The sequence below is a fragment of the Macrosteles quadrilineatus genome, unplaced genomic scaffold, assembly GCF_028750875.1.
Source record: "Macrosteles quadrilineatus isolate MER2022 unplaced genomic scaffold, UCM_ALF_1.0 Scaffold_5__1_contigs__length_97177068, whole genome shotgun sequence".
NCBI classification, from domain to species: Eukaryota; Metazoa; Arthropoda; class Insecta; order Hemiptera; family Cicadellidae; genus Macrosteles; species Macrosteles quadrilineatus.
This window is the reverse complement of record NW_026542598.1, coordinates 3,664,832-3,683,045: the sequence shown is the minus strand read 5'-3', so window position 1 is coordinate 3,683,045 and position 18,214 is coordinate 3,664,832. Positions and strand designations below refer to the sequence as shown.

The following is an 18,214-nucleotide window of genomic DNA, read 5'->3' as shown; positions in this document are numbered from 1 at the left end:
GTTAAACCTTCACGTGACGTGATCATATATTAACAAAACGTGCTTACACTTCGCGATTGGTTGGATGGGAAAATTATAATTATTACAAGTAACCATTGACTATTGGATACTAAAGTTGAATTAATAGTCAAATAAGTACCATACTCTCTTACACTTATTATCACTAAACAGTTATGAACCTCCGCCAAGTTGTTCCAATTTTAAACGTAAAAACTACCTATATCTTAAAAGGTACTAGAATTTATTAGTTTACTCACATTGAGACATAGAAGAAAGAAGTCTAAGGTGAACAGTATTGCAGTCATAGGATTGAAGCTCATCTGAAAATTAGTTTTATCCGTAAACAACTACATAATAAGTATAATTTAAAATTTTTTTTGTATAAAATGCTATATGAATTAATTATATGCAATATATGTTAAAACTATGCTTTCGCATTATACGGAGGCCGCATATTTTACAGCGCGCTACGGTGATTACATTAAGTTGGATAATCATTAATATGTTTGTAGGACTTTTCTCGTTTCGTTATGAATTGAACTATACCAGATGAGTCATACTTTCTATGTGTGATAACCCAACTAAACATAACCACCGCATCGCGCTGTATAAGGGTGGCCTCCGTATAATACCAAAGTACCGTTAGAAGAACCATAGATTGAATTTTATTTCTGTTCCTAAAATGCACTCTTAAAAACTCGCGTCAAAAATTAAATAGAATTTAACAGTCAAAAAGCTAAATTTTATTTTCGGTTTAAGGTTAGAAGATATTTTTACATTTAAAATACCAATTTGAGTTCAAGTAAATAAATTCCTTTTTTGGGTAGTTTTTGTTTAAGAATTTAAGCATTAAAAATTTAAATCCGTCTTTAATAAGGTTTAATGTTAACTTATAAAAAAATATTACTTTTATAAAAAAAAAATTATTTTATCAGCCACTTCTTCCTTTCTATAAGTTGAAATGGTTACTACTATTTTAACTTCACTTACATTTCACATAGGCATAAAGTTTTCATTTCAATAATGTTATTATATGTAATGTCATATTTTCTAAACCAATCAATATGTAACATTTTCTTACAGTTTCCAATGCGAACAGATAGAGAGAATGAGCGAGGTCCACCATGGTTGTCATCATGACTATGAAGATCCAAGGGATCAGGAACACTCTCTTGTCCTAGGACACAGTTAAAGATAAAAAAAGGTAAATACACAAAAAAAAATTGAACTACACATTATTCTGGTGAAACACAACATTTTAAAAGAACATTGATACATTTTGATGTAGGCAATTTAAGTCTATTGTAGATAGTTTCTTAAAACGTTAGACCAAGGTACTGTTAAAATACTTATTTGCCCCAACGTCATAAGTTATTCATTATCATGTTTACACTTCCATTAAAATACGGATTACATCAATGACTACCTTGGAGACATGTTAAGTTTTGATTAGAATATCAAATCTACCATCGATGTTATCTATACGTTCGATGGTATAGGGCCAAACGTTTTATTCGGTTTCTTAAAGTAATTCTACAAATATCTTTGGAAAATAAGATTGAAAACCAGAACTGAATGTTGGGTATTAAACAGTAAAAATAAAACCCAATAACCAATTTGTCCAAACAGTATAACTAATACAGTTTTCCCAACACTAGTAACAGTTAGGTTTTAAAAATATGAAAGACTAAAAGTAGGTTTAAAATGTCGTCTTGCATGGTTTATTACTTTGGTTGCTGGTGTTTATGGGGCAATACCCCCAGAATCCCTGTTTATGAATAAGCACAATCGTAAAATAAAATGCTAATAATAATATTTCATCTATACGTATATACATAATGAAAAAAGTTAGCACACAACTATAATGAAAGCGTTTATACTGGTGTCTGTTATCATACAATTAAATAAAAATAAATAAATTACAAAAACAAGAAATACTTACAGAAAACAAGCCGTACATGAGAAGAAGACAGGAAAAGAACCCCAACGATGCACACACCAGAACCACCATGTTGAACACCATCGTTGCTGGAAAAGTAGTATTTATTTTATCAACTGGAATAAATAGGTTTCTAAGATAAATTGAATGACTGAGTAGTGATCAGGTGTTACTTGATAACATGTTACAGCCCCTATCAAAAGTAAACTAATAACGGTTTTTGTATTCAAAACAATGTTATCATTAACATTTGCTCAATGGCCATAGCTACAGATCCTGAAAAAATATTAGATGCAATAATAGTAGAACTCAAGGTCACTTGATCATTAGTTTTAGAAAGAGTCAATATATTGGTACTGTCACTGAACAATTACTAGAATAATTAAAACACGTAAAATAGAAAATTAGTAATACTTTTTTCATAATTGAGTTAAATTTACACATTACACTAACATGTTATTTTATATTATAGATCCTCTGATATATAGTTAGGTAAAAATAATAAATGCATATATTTCCCACGGTAAAAAATAACATCTTTATAAATTTATTTAATCTTTGTGAAATTTATATTGGTCCCTTTCATAAGTAAGTAATTCATTTACATATTTTGTCATAAATAAATACATTTTTTTTATAAAAATTCACCCTGATGACAAAAAGAGGACGAAATAATCCTCACTGAAGATAAACTACACTGGATGTAAAGTTGAAGTTCCTTGCTCTCCAAAACTTCCCAGACGATGTATTGTACCCTGATATACTGTTATTCTTGTCATGTTGAAGTAGGGCAAGTTTAAGTTTGTCATATTGTATCCATATAAAGATTTGTTACAAAATTAAACGTGAGAAACTTTCAAATAAAATGTATCACATTTAATACTTTATTTAAGGATTATTGTCATTTGTAGAAAATGTTCACATAGCGTACTTTTAGGATACGTTTATGATCATGTTCAATGTATATAATACAGACTCGCTTTCGACTTATTTAAAGCACACACAAATCAATTGAGAGATCATCCTTTTGTTGTAATGCATGATAGTAATCTCACTTTATTCGTAATCCAATTTGTATCAACCAATTTTTGCAAAATTTAATTTAAGCTTTGTGTTCGTTCTTCTGTGTATTCTTACTTTTACTATTCAAATAAGCACATAGCTAAATTTGTAACAAATTTGTATTTCTACTAACACAGTTTCATTAATTTTTTTCATTAATCTGATTACATAACACGAAGCCAAGAAACATATGATACTACACTATTTTGACAGTTTCTGGGATGCTGAACACTTTCCATTATACTATACAGTACTATGTGAAATTCTCAACACGTTCAGCGTAGCGTAAGGATTTATGATTGAACTTATCTAACCTTAAACCGACTAATTACTCCATTGAGCCATAATTAATCGCTTCCATGTATCCTGATTGATATTTAGTGAGAGAATCTACATTATGTAACATACACGATGGTTGACACAATGTTTCATACACAATAATAATTTTGAAACGTTTTGCAAAAGTTGCTTGAAAAGAGGTTTTATTTGGACAGTAAACTATAAAGGCTAAATAAATAAAAACGCTATGTCATTTAAGTCCAGTCTATCTCATTCTACGAAGACTGTGGTTTATGAAAAGGACAAAAGATAATCCTTGACTTGGTGATTCATAGGCCGTCACATCACACAACAGCCCATGATGGATCGTATGCAACTTTCAGCCTGTTTCGATATTCAATCGCTACATTTACCATCAGTACGGATGGAAGTGGGCGTTGTCAATTGCTTTAGGATGGTATCTCATTCCTTCTTCTGATTACGGAGTGGTTTTCAGCAGACTGTTATGATTATTGTTGCTTAAAATTTGACTTAAGCACAATATAACTTTCAAATAAGTATATATACAACCTATAAAAGAACATTTCATATTACCTTGACAATACGTTCATAATTCATAGCCTGAGACTGGCTGGGTAGCTAAGTGATTAAAAGTGATCGGTTAAAAGTGAGACCTGGCTTATGCAGTAACAAAGCTACATAGATCATCTCACAGCATTCTTCACTCAACCTTCACTCATATTTGAGCTAAAATACGCACATAGGTTGCGTCTCCTATCTTATAATGATAATTTGACCATATTATACTATTTATTTTAACATATTTTGACATAGATTAAAAATATTGGTTGTGTTCCATATCTACTATTGTTACTTACATAAATACCAGCTGTTCCTTTTTCTTCTAATAATCATCCCACCATCTGTTCTCAGAGAGTGGAAGCTTGTTTTAAAAATTATTAACCCAATTTTTATGGTGTTACCTTTTGAGACAACGTAATTGAGGCATCCCTATACATTGCAGGTTCGAATTCCGTTTTTCAAGAGTTCGGTGGAGATTGGGGAGCATCCAATTAAATAAACTAATAATTCGATTAAAAAATGATTGAAGTACCAGGATATATGTAATAAGAGACAAATAGAATAAATATAGACAGTTACAGGAAGGTTCCGGTGGCCACCGCAATGAGTGGCGTGTAGTTATGGCGCACACTACTGCAGGCGAGGAGCGCAGGAGCCGTATGCTACCAGCAGACGCTGCAGCGGTGGGCGCCGTAACAAATGTTAATCAAGATGGACCGGTCTATATTTATTCTACTTGACTATGATATAATGTAAAGATATTTAATTAGACACGAAACTCACTTGGTGATATGGTTTCTGGCTCGAGGAAACTGTCGCTGATAGGTTGAGTCATGTTTCCAGTTAAGTAGAGCCTCTCTTCGTGCAGAAACTTGCTTACAATCACGATCGTTACTGAGAAGTAGCTCTGCAACAAAACCACCATTTTGAGTGGTTTCTTTGGCTAGAAATACAACTGGAGGTAGCACTGGCACGGCAACTCGGCTAGATAATCGAGACGCTGTATAGTTTTCTTATCATGGTACTAACTGGAATAAGTTCATTGGGTCGTTTAATGGATTTACAATCCCACAATTCCCAATCACCTTAGCTCAGTAGTGGAGAAACCACATTTAAAGTCACTTGGGGTTTTTCCCCCTTAAGAATAACATGGTGATCATTTTTAGACACTTTTTCAAAAACTCTGATCTTTGCCTATAGCCCAGGAATTTTAGAAAAAATAATGCCCTATAATAGAACAAATTAATAACTAGCTGATTTTTGGTGTGGTGTTAGTATGTCATTAGGTAAGTATTTTCTGAAAGTTCCCCTCACTTCCTCCGCTTGCTTCACCCAGTAAAGGGCTAGAAAGGGTCTAAGTGACGTAAAAATACAAAAATATTTATTGAGTGACACCAATGTCACCAATTTTAGTCGTTTTAGTCTTAAATAATTCAGAATGAAAGTATTCATGCTAAATAATCATCGCAACAATAATTCATAGCACTTTAGGGCGTTTTATTTTATATATTTTAATTTTTACAGTAAATTTTAGGTTATTTAAAGCGTTTTTGCTGAGAATTTCAGTTTTTGACATTTACTACCCCAACTTATTATTTGTTATTCGTCCTAAAATATATTCAAGAAAATTTTTAAATCAAGGAAACAATTATATAAATCATTAGTGTGATTTTTGATGGGCATAGTTATACCAAAATATAGATTCTAAGTTAAGAGCACCGAACCGCAGCGTATGAATCCTTCGCACATTTTTAACTATTTAATTTGTCTATATATTAACTTAAAATGGTCTAATTAATAAATAAACTCGCATAAAGAATGCTAGTAAATAATAATATTAAAACCCCTCATATCCATGGATACGAAAAAATAAATCATAAAAACTACAGGGTGTTGAGAAGTTTAAGTTTGGATATTTTGGGTTGGCAGCCCTGAAAAAAAGTTTTTGCCCAACAATGCTTTCACACCTGTTATTATGTACGTTCACAGCTTTATACGTAAAATAACCCCACCGAAGCAAACCGGCAGACTAGGCAAATTTCCATTTGCCTGATTTGGATTTACACTAAAATGTCTCCTTAAAAATATCACAATTATTCCTTACTAGCTGTAACCCGCGGGCTTTGCCCCGTTTAACTTCTTAATTTTCAAGATTATCTCGTTCGCAACGTTCACTCACCTTTAGGTTGGAGCTCGTTCGCTGCGCTCACTTGCCTTCAGGTTAGCTCGTTCGCTACGCTAACTCGCCTCCAGGTTGAAGTTCGTTCGCTACGCTCACTCACCTTTTGGTTGCAAATTAGCTGTTGTCATAAATGTAAAAGGGCTGCACTTTACTTGACATCCTACACTCATTCAATTGTTTTTTTCGATTCGATATTTTCATTCGATTCTTTCATTCGATATATCGTTTGGTTAGTTAGGTTAGGTTAACCTTACCTAACTAACCAAACGATATATCGAATGAAGCAATTGATTAATCGATATATCGATCGATATTTTCATTCGAATGAGTGTAGGACGTCAAGTAAAGTGCAGCCTGTAAAAGAAATAATAGTGCTGCACCCTGTTGGTAATTTTTGTAACTTTAATGCTATTGATCATCACAGAACAGAACCAACTTGTTTAATTGAAACAGCTGTTAAGATTCAATAATTTCATTTCTCATAAGGTTAACATGGGAAACTCCAGAGCCACTGGGGCGGAGCCCGAAAGGATTTTTGAAATAAGAATATGCCTATATGTTAATCGGGAATGTGAGCTATCATCATGCCAAATTTCAGCCCAATCCGACCAGTATTTTTCGCGTTCACTTGTCACAAACATACATCCATACATCCATACATCCATACATCCAAACTTTCTCATTTATAATATTAGTAGGATTTAAATATCATGGTACTTAGGTTTGCTGCATCAGGGAGGGTAAAAAGGTATTTTTTTTTATATATAAAATGTTAATAGTTCAGTATGAAATGAATCCATTTTCCAAATTTGATCAAAATATGATCATGAACAAGCAAACTACAACAGTTTACTTATTCTCCATAAGAATAATAACATGGGAATTTTTAATTTACACTTTTTTGCAATTTACAGTAATCTGATTCGTCCTGTTCGGACGCAGAGGAGGGCCCTAGTCGTCTCTCTCTCTCGTTCAAGCATCGATTCGGTGTTGGACTTAAACTGTTTGTTTTGTGGTAAAGATGCCTTGAACTGTGCCAGTACAAAACTCCCACAAAAATATAGAAAGGTTGTGCATAAAGTGCGTACCCTACCAATATTTAACTCCGTCAAGAAATCTGCTATAGAACGTAAAGATGAATGGGGTCAGTTTATATTATCCCAAATAGCCGGATTCGGAGATTTAGTAGCTGCCCAAGCAAAGTATTGCCGTGACTGTTATTCAACATTTTTTAGAAACCCGTCAAAAAAAGATGTAGGTCAACCGGTCACTACAAGAGATGCATTTTGAAATTATGTCGTTATATTGAAAATAACGACGAATCCCAGTTAAGCGTCACTGTGCTATTAGAAAAAATGGAAGAATTTTTACCAGGAAAGGAAATTTACAGTTCATATTACTTAGAAAGGAAGCTGTCCGAGCATTTTGGGGAGAAAATTAGAATTTCGACTTCGGTAGGAAGGGGAAATGTAACAGTTGTAACGTTGAGTGATACTTCTCAGAAACTATTACGGGGGTCATGGAACGCTGATAGGATGACGGATTTGGAGACCAAGCGCAGGAAAATAATTGAAGAGGCTGCCCAGATTGTTAGGGAAGACATTAGAAAATTAGTATATGACTCATCTGTTCATCCATCGACAGATTTTTGATCAAGAGGCATCTAAACTCAACTTGTTCTGCCATGTGTAGCCGCTGTTTTGGAGGCTGCGCCAATGGACCTCCCATATCTCTGTAGGGTGATGAAGATGTTGATGCGGGATTGTAGTTACAAGAAAGATTGTGTGTAGGTAAAGAATATGCTTTATTTTCGACGGGTTTAAATTCGCCCCAAGAAACTGATCCGTACTTTTCTGAAATGTGCAGGAAAAATTATTAACTTATCTTAGCTATATTTTTAGTTGGTGATATGTGAGTATTAGTTGTATATAAGATTAAAAAAACTAAGTTAAAGAAAGTCCAATATTACATATCTTACAAATAATGCAAGAGTTTTATTTATTTTTTTATATATATTTTTGTTAAACAAAAAAATAAAATATATCAAATAAAACGCCTTAAAGTGCTATGAATTATTGTTGCGGCAATTCTTTAGCATGGTCACTTTTATTCTGAATGATTTAAGACTAAAACCACTAAAATTGGTGACACTGGTGTCACTCAATAAATATTTTTGTATTTTTACGTAACTTAGACCCTTTCTAGCCCTTTACTGGGTGAAGCAAGCGGAGGAAGTGAGGGGAATTTTCAGAAAATACTTACCTAATGACATACTAACACCACACCAAAAATCAGGTAGTTATTAATTTGTTCTATTTTTTTACCTAAAGTGCCTGGGCTACTATACATTCCTATAATTTAACATAGATTTTGTATTTATATAAGACTCATGCGTGGATTTATCAAGCGAAAATGGGAGAGCTAGTAAACTAAGATTGAACCGTTAAAACGCTAAGCCATAGCGTCTCACCCTTGGTTTTAGAGTCCCACTACCAACTGTGCCGATTCCAATTTAGTTATTACTACAATTTATCTAATGTTTTTATCTTTTTATATACACATAATTATATGAATACTATTACATCTTCTATATTGCCTACAATTGAAAATATAACATTTAAATAAAGGGTGGAATTATTTTTAAAGGAGGCAGTTTGTGTGCAAATGTAAGTGACTTTTCTAATTAAGTCCGTAGCTGTTCGGTGGCCTTTACGTGCCCTCTGTACTATCATGGTATGTTTGTAATACTTGAAGTTTTTTTTAGTATTTTTTCAATAATTTTTAATGTACTGGCAACTTGCTTACTGGTAAACTAAAAATAAAAAATCTAAAATTAAAACCAAGAAACCAGTAATTTACGAGAGACTAGAAATATACTTCGAGAGAGAACTTTTTTCATTTCCCCAAAGCGAGGCCTAAAATTGAGAAGAGAAGCTTCACTGATTGTCGCCCAAAACATTTTAACAAACCCCATGTTGAACGAAGGCCTATACAATTTTCAGGTTCCTAGGCGATATAAAAAAAATAATAATATGAAAAATGAGTAATTGTTCTATTTTATTTAGTTGTTTTTTATACAGTGTGATAGAAAAGTCCCGGAACGGTTAAATATTTAAAAAAAATGATGCATATAGAGCTAAAATACTTGGTACAAAGCTACAGGGCATAAAACTTTATTTAACACATATTCAGTGATCCAATAATTCTTCAGGGGGACGGCCCACAAGGAGTCAGAAGAAAATCTTAAATGGAAGCATAGGTCAATATGCACATCAAATTAAAGGTCTTTTTTTGTATAATACAATGCCGCAAACCGCACTTCAAAAGGTTGATCCTGCGCAAAATGACAGTTGTTCAAAGATTAATTTAATTTACATTGCTGTTATACGCTTTCTCCTCAGGAGGCACAGCCCTAGGAATCGGAAGAAAATTGCTAACGTAAGAATATGTCGATATGCACATCAAATTTAAGATCTTCACTTTTAGAATACAATGCCGTAAATTCAAGCTCAAAAGAATGCCTGAGTAAAAAATGGCAGTCGTTCAAAGATTCAAAATGGCGGATTCAAGAAATCTTTGAACATCTGCCATTTTGCGCAGGATCAACCTTTTGAAGTGCGGTTTGCGGCATTGTATTCTACTAAAAACGACCTTTATCCATGTTTGCCTCCTGGATTGAATAATAATAATAATAATAGGTTAAATACCTTGTATACGTCAGTTGTGTCAGTCAGTGTACCGGTCCGCACAATGATGTAATCACTTTTGTTTAGGCCGGCCAAAAAAGTATAATTTTTCAATGTTACGTGTAAATATAAATGTTTCGTGTGTCAGTGTATGTGTATATATGTACTTCAACGGTGACCAATGCTATAAACAGTAATTAACAAGACAGAAAATTTGACAATGGGGCTGTTGGCCCCGAAACTATAGTCATTTTAAAAGACGACTTGGATTGAGGACGTATACAAGGTATTTAACCTATTATTATTATAAAAACGACCTTTAATTTGATGTGCATATTGACCTATGCTTCCATTTAAGATTTTCTTCTGACTCCTTGTGGGCCGTCCCCCTGAAGAATTATTAGCACTTTAGCTCTATCTGCATTATTTTTAAAAAAATTAACCGTTCCGGGACTTTTCTATCACACTGTATATTTTATTGTGTAAATTTTGCTCTTACAGGTTTTTTGATTTCTTTGTCTTGGAATTAGATTTTATAAAGATGATGGCTAAGAGAAACAGTAATTAAAAAAAGAAAATCTTGTTCAGTGGAGGTATTTTATTTATATAGAGCCAAAGGTTGCCAATGAGCAAGCTTTTATTGGTTTTCGAATTGAAAATACTGAAAATTGAAATGTCTATAAATGGGGTTTTGCGTATCTAATTTGAAAGAGCTGCACTTCAAAGGCTTGGAAATGTTTTAATAACGGTTTACGAGAAGTTGCTTACTGCCATGATACTGATCGAACTAGTAAAGGGTTTCGACTTGACATTTATGATGCAATACCTCATTTTACAGACATGTAAGAAAATCAATAAAACCAATCAAATTGATATTAGTTTTTGCTGAGAAAAAATTCGTTTCCCAACTACTTTCTTGATAAATATACACTGTGTTCATACTTGATCGAGTTTTCTACCATAAATACACATCAAAACCATAAATAATATGTACTTAAAATTAAGTTACATATTGTTTTATAATTTATTATAGAATAATACTTCAAAGTACTCAAATTTTAAAATACTTAAACTAGTAATTTGACATCACATTCACAGACTTGAAATATAATTCATGTAACTGCGAATATAAATACATTTACACTCATACTGTAGGTTTATGTTTATGGGACGTAAAATATCTATATATATGGAATAATTGATGAAGATTCATTTACACTGGCTATTTTTACGTGCCATCAGTCTCAAAAGGAATGTCAATTTTAAAATTGGTTGCCTTTTTAGCCAGAAATGTGTATGGCATGGGCCATTTTGAAACCTTTATACAATGCATATTTTCAATGTAATTTTTCATTTTTTCATAAATTCCAGCCTTTAGTATACGTATTTCTTTAATAACTTATGTTCAGTATTTAATTAGACACAACATATTCGAAATTCATATTTTTTCAAAAGTCAAAAAGCTTGTACTGTTAACGTATTTCGTTGAGGTATTTTTAAATACAGTAGCAAGCAAAAATTACTTTTTTTCAATGTCATATTTATATTAATTAGAATTATTATGGATTAGTTTCATATATTCTAAACCCCAGTCCTATTCCAAACTCAACGAATTAAACTAATACCTCAGTAAAGGGTTCCAAGAATCTAAAAGCTTTTCAAAGTTCAAAGTTGCTGAGCGTTGCACTTACGGAAAGTGGTTTGAAGTTTCTGAGGAATTATTTTGGACTCCTTTCTATATTATTTCCATCTTTGTTTTCACTGTGACTTGTATTTCATGTTGTAAATTTTATAAATTAAACTACTTGTTAATAATCCTTTTTTATTAGTAGGCATACGCCAGTTTAAAGAATATTATAGTACTGTGGTGAAATACACAATCATATCATTGACATAGAACCTAAACATAACATACAAACTCTTAAGTCAAAGCATAATCTAAAATTATCTTACAGTTACTGATTCGATTTATTTTCTATTTAAAAGTTTCTTTATAATTATAACAGTATACAATATTTTTCCTAAAAAATGCTACTCGACATAGTTGACTTCATTGCACTGATTATAGTACAAAAAAATTTTAATTGCTGCATTTACTTACTTTGTCTTGCCATTTATACTATGTCGCACGGTTTATACTTTGGCGCACACCTGTATTCCAACCAAACAACTCAAAATAGCGTGGTTTTATTACGCACGTAATCCACGCTTACGCTTGGAAATAGGTTGGCAACACTTAAAGATACTACTATTATGATCAGCTGATTGACTATTGATGCTACAGTTTAACCTGTCATTTCGTGTTTATATTCTATTTTCGTTCAACGCTTGGTTTGAACATAACCGAAAGTGTAGTATTAAAAAGAATAAGCGGACCTAACATATTTGAAAATAATGAATTCAGTGAAAGTGGTAGTGAATATATATGTACACTAGAAGAAATATCAGAAACTGCAAAACATGTTTCGTGAAACCCGTTACCTGAAAAATCAAAAAAGAAGTATGAAAGAGCATGCAAACTGTTTTCTTTTTGGTGCGTAGGTAAGAAAGTTACAAAACTGACAGAAAATGTGTATTCGTATTTTGCAGAACAATCAAAAGTGATTAAGTCTTCAACTATTTGGAACATTTATTCTATGCTCAAGAAAACAACCTAAGTTAAACATGACGCAAACATATGCAATTACAACAAATTTGTAGCCTTATGTACTTATATACTGTTATATACTGTATATATATATTACTGTTCAAACGTGTACTCTCGAAAATAAGTAACACCTTTGACTATTAATAGTCAATGGTAACGCTTTAAAGATACTATGACTAAAATCAGCTGGTGCAGTGTTTTGCATATGCCTACAACGCTTTGGTTCAACCTAACCTGAAAACGTATAAGTTCGAAAGACTAATTATTTATATGCTCTATAGTGACTGTAGGAAAAATATAATGTGTATTAAGAGCGCAAATGGCCTTTGCTCACTGTAGTTACATAAATAACCATTTCCACCACTCTATGGCTTAAGCCGTTTTACAAAAGACAATTCTGGAGGCTGAATGATATGCATTGTTGTCTATGCCAGATGTCGTAGTGATTTGGGGACCGAGCAGGTTTTTACATACTTAAGGCCAAAAATCTGCTCTTCGCTTTTTTACTTACAACATTAATGTATATGAAATACACAAGCAGTATTATGCATTGTAATAGACTAGTTATAATGTCACCCCTGCCTAGTAACTATTTATTATTTTTCTGATTCCTCTAAATATTTCTTTAATTAACCTTAAAGTTGTAGTTGTGTGCATTTATTGTATACATGTTCTTAATTTTGTATAGTGTGGTGAAAAATAGCGTTCGAACCACGGGCCGAAAAGGTTCTGCAGCTCTCGATCGTTTTAGTTCTCGACTTCGTCTCGAAAGTGATATCGAGTCGGTAAAACTTCATTTTCGGCCCCAGGTACAAAATATACTATTATGCAGCGTATAAATACAAGTAAATAAATACATTATAACGTTTAAATATATTTAACGATAAAATTTTAATATTATAATACAGTATTTTATATCTGATTAGTTATATTTAAATAATAAATATACTATAAATATACTATTATGCAGCGTATAAATACAAGTAAATAAATACATTATAACGTTTAAATATATTGAACAATAACATTTCAATATAACACGCGTAAAACTTGTTATGGATATTCATATTAAAGACAAATTTATTTATTTCTTGGTTAGTTACACGTGAAAGATTCACTTTTAACAAATGTAATTTTAAAAAAAAACTATTAAACTAAGAATAAAATCGTGGTGTAATAATATTCGTAATAATAATAAGTGTATGAGAAGAGTTTTTAGATTTTTTTGTTTTTCAAACATGAAAATGAAAATAAAATCCCTTTTATTGAGGTGAACTTAGGAACCCAATGGTCCTTTCTTACAGTTAACCTCTAACTAACTAATAATAAATATAAAATACTAACCAAAAATACTATATTAATACTGGTGTCAGTAGTTTAATATAATATTATTAAGAAATAATATTTTATTACCTATCAGTGTTATAAAAGAATACTGTGTACGATTAAAGGAAACGAAACTCTAGAAAATATTGTGTTCTTTAATACCTTTATCCTGCGTTGTATTTATTTCGCCAAGATAGCAGTGGAGCAGATAAAAGTGTGTTTATATAGGACGGGAAACCCATCGTTCCAGATAGGCCACAATTAACGACTTCAATGTTTAACCTTTTTGTTTTACTGCGATACAGATAATACACCCGATTATTTAAACAAATATTATTTTTTTAATAATTTGTGGATTGATTATAGCGTTATTTAAAATAAAATGAAATGAAAATGCTTCGTTTTTTTTTTTTTAGATGAACTTAGGATCCTATGGTCCACCCTTATAGTTAACCTCTAAAATAATAACAATAGTAACATGTTCTAATATTATTCGATCAATTATATCGTCATTTACATTGCAATTCACATGCCATAAAATGCTTTTAGAATAAAATGAGTGCATCGACCCTTACATTGAATAAAAAAAAATACAATATTTTATAAATGCTATTTATAATGGCGTCAGTAGTTTAAGATAATTGAATGTGTAGAGCTTTTCAATAGGAGCATATTAAACATACAGGTTAAAAATTAAAGCTATACTTTTATGTTTTTAAGAATCTCTTTCGTATTATTTTACAGCTCTTTTTCTTCTTAAAACAGTTATCGGCTAAACACTCCACTAAATGAAACTGAAACGGGATTAAGGCTTAAATCAGTTTTAACTTCCTATGAAACATTAAAAGCATTTATGGTACCTGTTATGTTTTCGTTAAGTTTATTTTTGTAGCTAGGACTTAAAACTAGAGTGTATAATAACCTTCATATTATACTCTATCATGGCGTTTATAATCTGGCTAGGTTTATAAGTTTGTCTGCTGAATTTTGTGGCACGATGTTGTAGTATTGGAGAAGATAAACTACGACATGAAACTGTACAGGAGAATTATTATTATGAGAAAATACATTTAAGTTACAGGTTAGTAGGTTTTGCAGCCAGATAGTGATTTGGCAAAGTAATGAGGCTGCAGAGTCACTTCCTGTCGATTTCTGCAATTCCGGTAGAAGATGTTCGACATTTCTAATTCTAATAAAGTTCTAAGTTATATGTCGGTAATTGCAATAAAATGTATTATGTTGGCACTGATTTCCCCATATCTTATTAAGTATCCAAGTTTAAAATCCCAGGGCAATTGAAATAAGAAAATATTAAGTGACGGTTAATCAAAACCTACAAGATATAAGATTACTTAGGCCTTTGTGTCACTAAAAAACCCTAACAGGATAAATTATATTTTGTAGCTAAATGGGTAAATGTAAGTGAATACTTTTTTCCCATCAACTATCAACTATTCCAAAGAAAGTCGCCGATTTATTTTAAAACCGGCATCGTAACAAATAAGCTAAATACCTCTCTTACATAACAATACTAACCAATACCATAAATGTGAGAGTAAGATAAACAAATAATTTTATATGAAGTTTTGCCGATCAAGCTATCTTTGTAACGCTATATACTTGATCAAAGTAAAGCCATTATTAATTTTAGCAGCCCCTGTTTATTTACTAATGCAATGCATGCAATATTTTTATTTTGCTACAAGCACTGTGCTGGGTATCAGGGCAAACCTTAAGTTGCAGTTTATCCCTAAGATCTCGATTATTATATTGATTATAAGGTCTTTCTACAAAATTATTTCTTCCAGGTTGTATGCATACTCTCTGGAAACTTTTTGGTGCAATCGCTTTGTTTTTAGATATGAAATTTCAAATGGCTACCATTTTAAATTAATAGTATTTAGAAATCCAATACTTCCACTACATAATTATGAACTAAGTTTGAAATCAATTACTTACAGGGTACAACATCTATAGATACATTTTGAAAATCACATACACAAGGCAGATGAAAAACCAGACATTTTAGACGCATTTGTATACAATTTTCTTTAATTTTTTTTACCTGAGGAACAAATACACAAAATATATCTAAGATGTTATACACCCTGTATACAAGTGTAGATTGTGGTGAATTTACTAAAAAAGAATCACGGGTTTTAGTTTAAAGCTTTCTACTCACAGCTGTATAGATGGCGCTGGCGTAGCTCCCTTTTCGTAGAGATCGCCAACAACAACATGATTGTAGAATGGCCATTCCGTCATCCCCGGTTCTGACTGCAACAAAATTTGATACATGAAAAACTGAGTTTTTGGAATGTGTATCTAGTTTTTAAGGTCCCTGAACTACCATAAGAATCCAAGCCACCTTTCGAGCAATCTTAGCAATCTTCAAAATTTGTTGGAAATGGGTTTCGAGGGTTCTTAATTTTGTTGTTTGGAATTCATTAAGAGTGGTGTTAGTATTTTAAAGTTCTCAGTAAAATTGCAACCTTTGACGAGAATGTATATAGCAAGAAATAGTCGTAGCCTTACAAGTGCAAGTCTACTTCAATTTTATCCTGCAACCAAATTTTTTAGCGTGACTAACTGACTAAAACATATTTTCGCATGCGTTCTTTTATTCAATGTTTTTTCTGGTAATATATTTTTTTATCTTTACTACTAATCTTAGTGATAAATATAGGTAAAATACTTACAAAAATTCTTATTTTGAAAAGCTGATTTGGGCTCTCTATTTTTAAAATTTACAGAAACACATTTTACGTCTGGATATTGAAAATAAATCATTTAATAATAATAACTTAACAAATTTCCAAAACATTATAAATAAGTTGTAATTTTTACAAATTATTTTTGAAAAAAACATTTTTTTCCATGTATTACATAGTTTGTTTGTTTCATTATCAGTTAGGATCTTTATCCACGTTTGTATACTGCATACATAAACTCTAATATCAACTGTTTAAATAATTATTGTTCTTTAAACTATTTATAACATTATATTATAATAGTATCGATTTGTTGATATTCTGGTTTGAGTCTTATATAGAAAATAAAATGTTAACACTGGGAGGAAATAAACTTATATTGAACAAAGCTTTCTTATAAAATGCATTCCATCTTGGTGCTCATCGATATTCTCATACCTCCCGTGCGCGGATTTTCATATCATGCATATTATTATTCCTTACTGGTACCTCTACTATACCGTCTGCTATGTAGTTTTATGGGATACAGAGCGATGTGACTGGTTAATATAATTTAGTTTGAGTAAAACCTATACAGGAAAAATACTTGAATAGACAAAGTTTATGTTATAAATATTTCCCCAAAATATTAGTACTGTACATTCTACATAAAATATACATTCTTAGACCATGTAGACAGTTCAATCACACAATGCCTCAAATATATACCTACACCCTTCTTAACTTTATAGATACATGTAACATAGACTACACAGGTACTTTACATTTTAAATGTATAACTATTTTATGACGTTTAAAGAACTCAAGGAAACTAAAATAGTACCAAAAATATAAAGATAATCTTAAACCTTAGAGGTAAAAATGGAATACTGAGCATGTTATGGAGGTTTTTAAAAGTCAATAAAAATCATCCGTTTGTAATGCACAGAGCTCTTGAAATAGATCATTATATTTTTCACTGAGGGAATACGCAATCATCACCTTGTAGAATTATTTATCTTGGATGATTAAATAATGTTTTATGTACAAACAGCAAGTAATTAGGTTGGTTTGAATCCCCCACTCCTCTGATTAAAACTTGAAAATTCCCATCGCTGAGCGATTTAGCTAAATTACTTTTCTCTTCATATAACTGTTTGACAAAAGATAGGAGTTGAACTTTACTATACTGTGCAGAGAATATAATTTCAAAATAATAACAACACAAAACCAATTTACCATTGTTTTAGTTTCAGCTCCACATATGTAGGCTAACTTAGTTTTCAATAATGCTACTCAAACGATTTTCTCATGAGACACATCGTAAGCCGGTGTTCAGTCCCGCCAGTGAAGGCTTTAGATCTGCTGGTAACTATTGAATTATTCAGAAAGCGATAAACTCACGAGAAACACGTCAACTGCAGACTAACCTGCTGGAATACAAAGTTGTACAGTGCAAAGAAACTTGTTTACGTGTTACGGTTATTCATCGTTTTTACATAGCTATTATATCTAGAAAAATGAATTACCTGATAATTTTGTTTAAGCCTTAAAATGTATATTCAAATATAGATGAAGGCTCTAGAAGGTAATTTAAATATAATACAGAGATAGTAAATATAATAAAAAGTACTTTTACAATTAATTGTAAGAAGCATACTAACTTTTACCGAATATATATGTAACGATTGAAATTAGCTTCAAATTTCAAATTAAAAACATATACAGAAAGATATATTACAGGTCCTATTGAACCATTTCGTTCCTATGGAAAGTGAAGACACGCTAATATTCACTTCCTAGTCCCCTTTGAAAACTTTG

The 18,214-nt window shown here is 31.7% G+C and overlaps 1 protein-coding gene across 5 annotated transcripts in view; it reads right to left on the bottom strand.

Moving 5' to 3' along the window:
• The window catches only part of LOC128996031 (uncharacterized), a 107,999-nt gene that overhangs the window by 4,549 nt on the left and 85,236 nt on the right, over positions 1–18,214 (bottom strand). For all 5 annotated transcript variants that reach the window (XM_054421153.1, XM_054421151.1, XM_054421156.1 and 2 more), the window contains 5 exons: positions 15,886–15,980; positions 4,646–4,769; positions 1,943–2,028; positions 1,082–1,177; positions 258–320 (listed from right to left, as the gene is read on the bottom strand). In XM_054421153.1, the coding sequence (XP_054277128.1) occupies positions 258–320; positions 1,082–1,177; positions 1,943–2,028; positions 4,646–4,769; positions 15,886–15,960 (444 nt within the window). In that variant the 5' untranslated portion in view covers positions 15,961–15,980. The remainder of the gene's footprint in view (positions 1–257; positions 321–1,081; positions 1,178–1,942; positions 2,029–4,645; positions 4,770–15,885; positions 15,981–18,214) is intronic.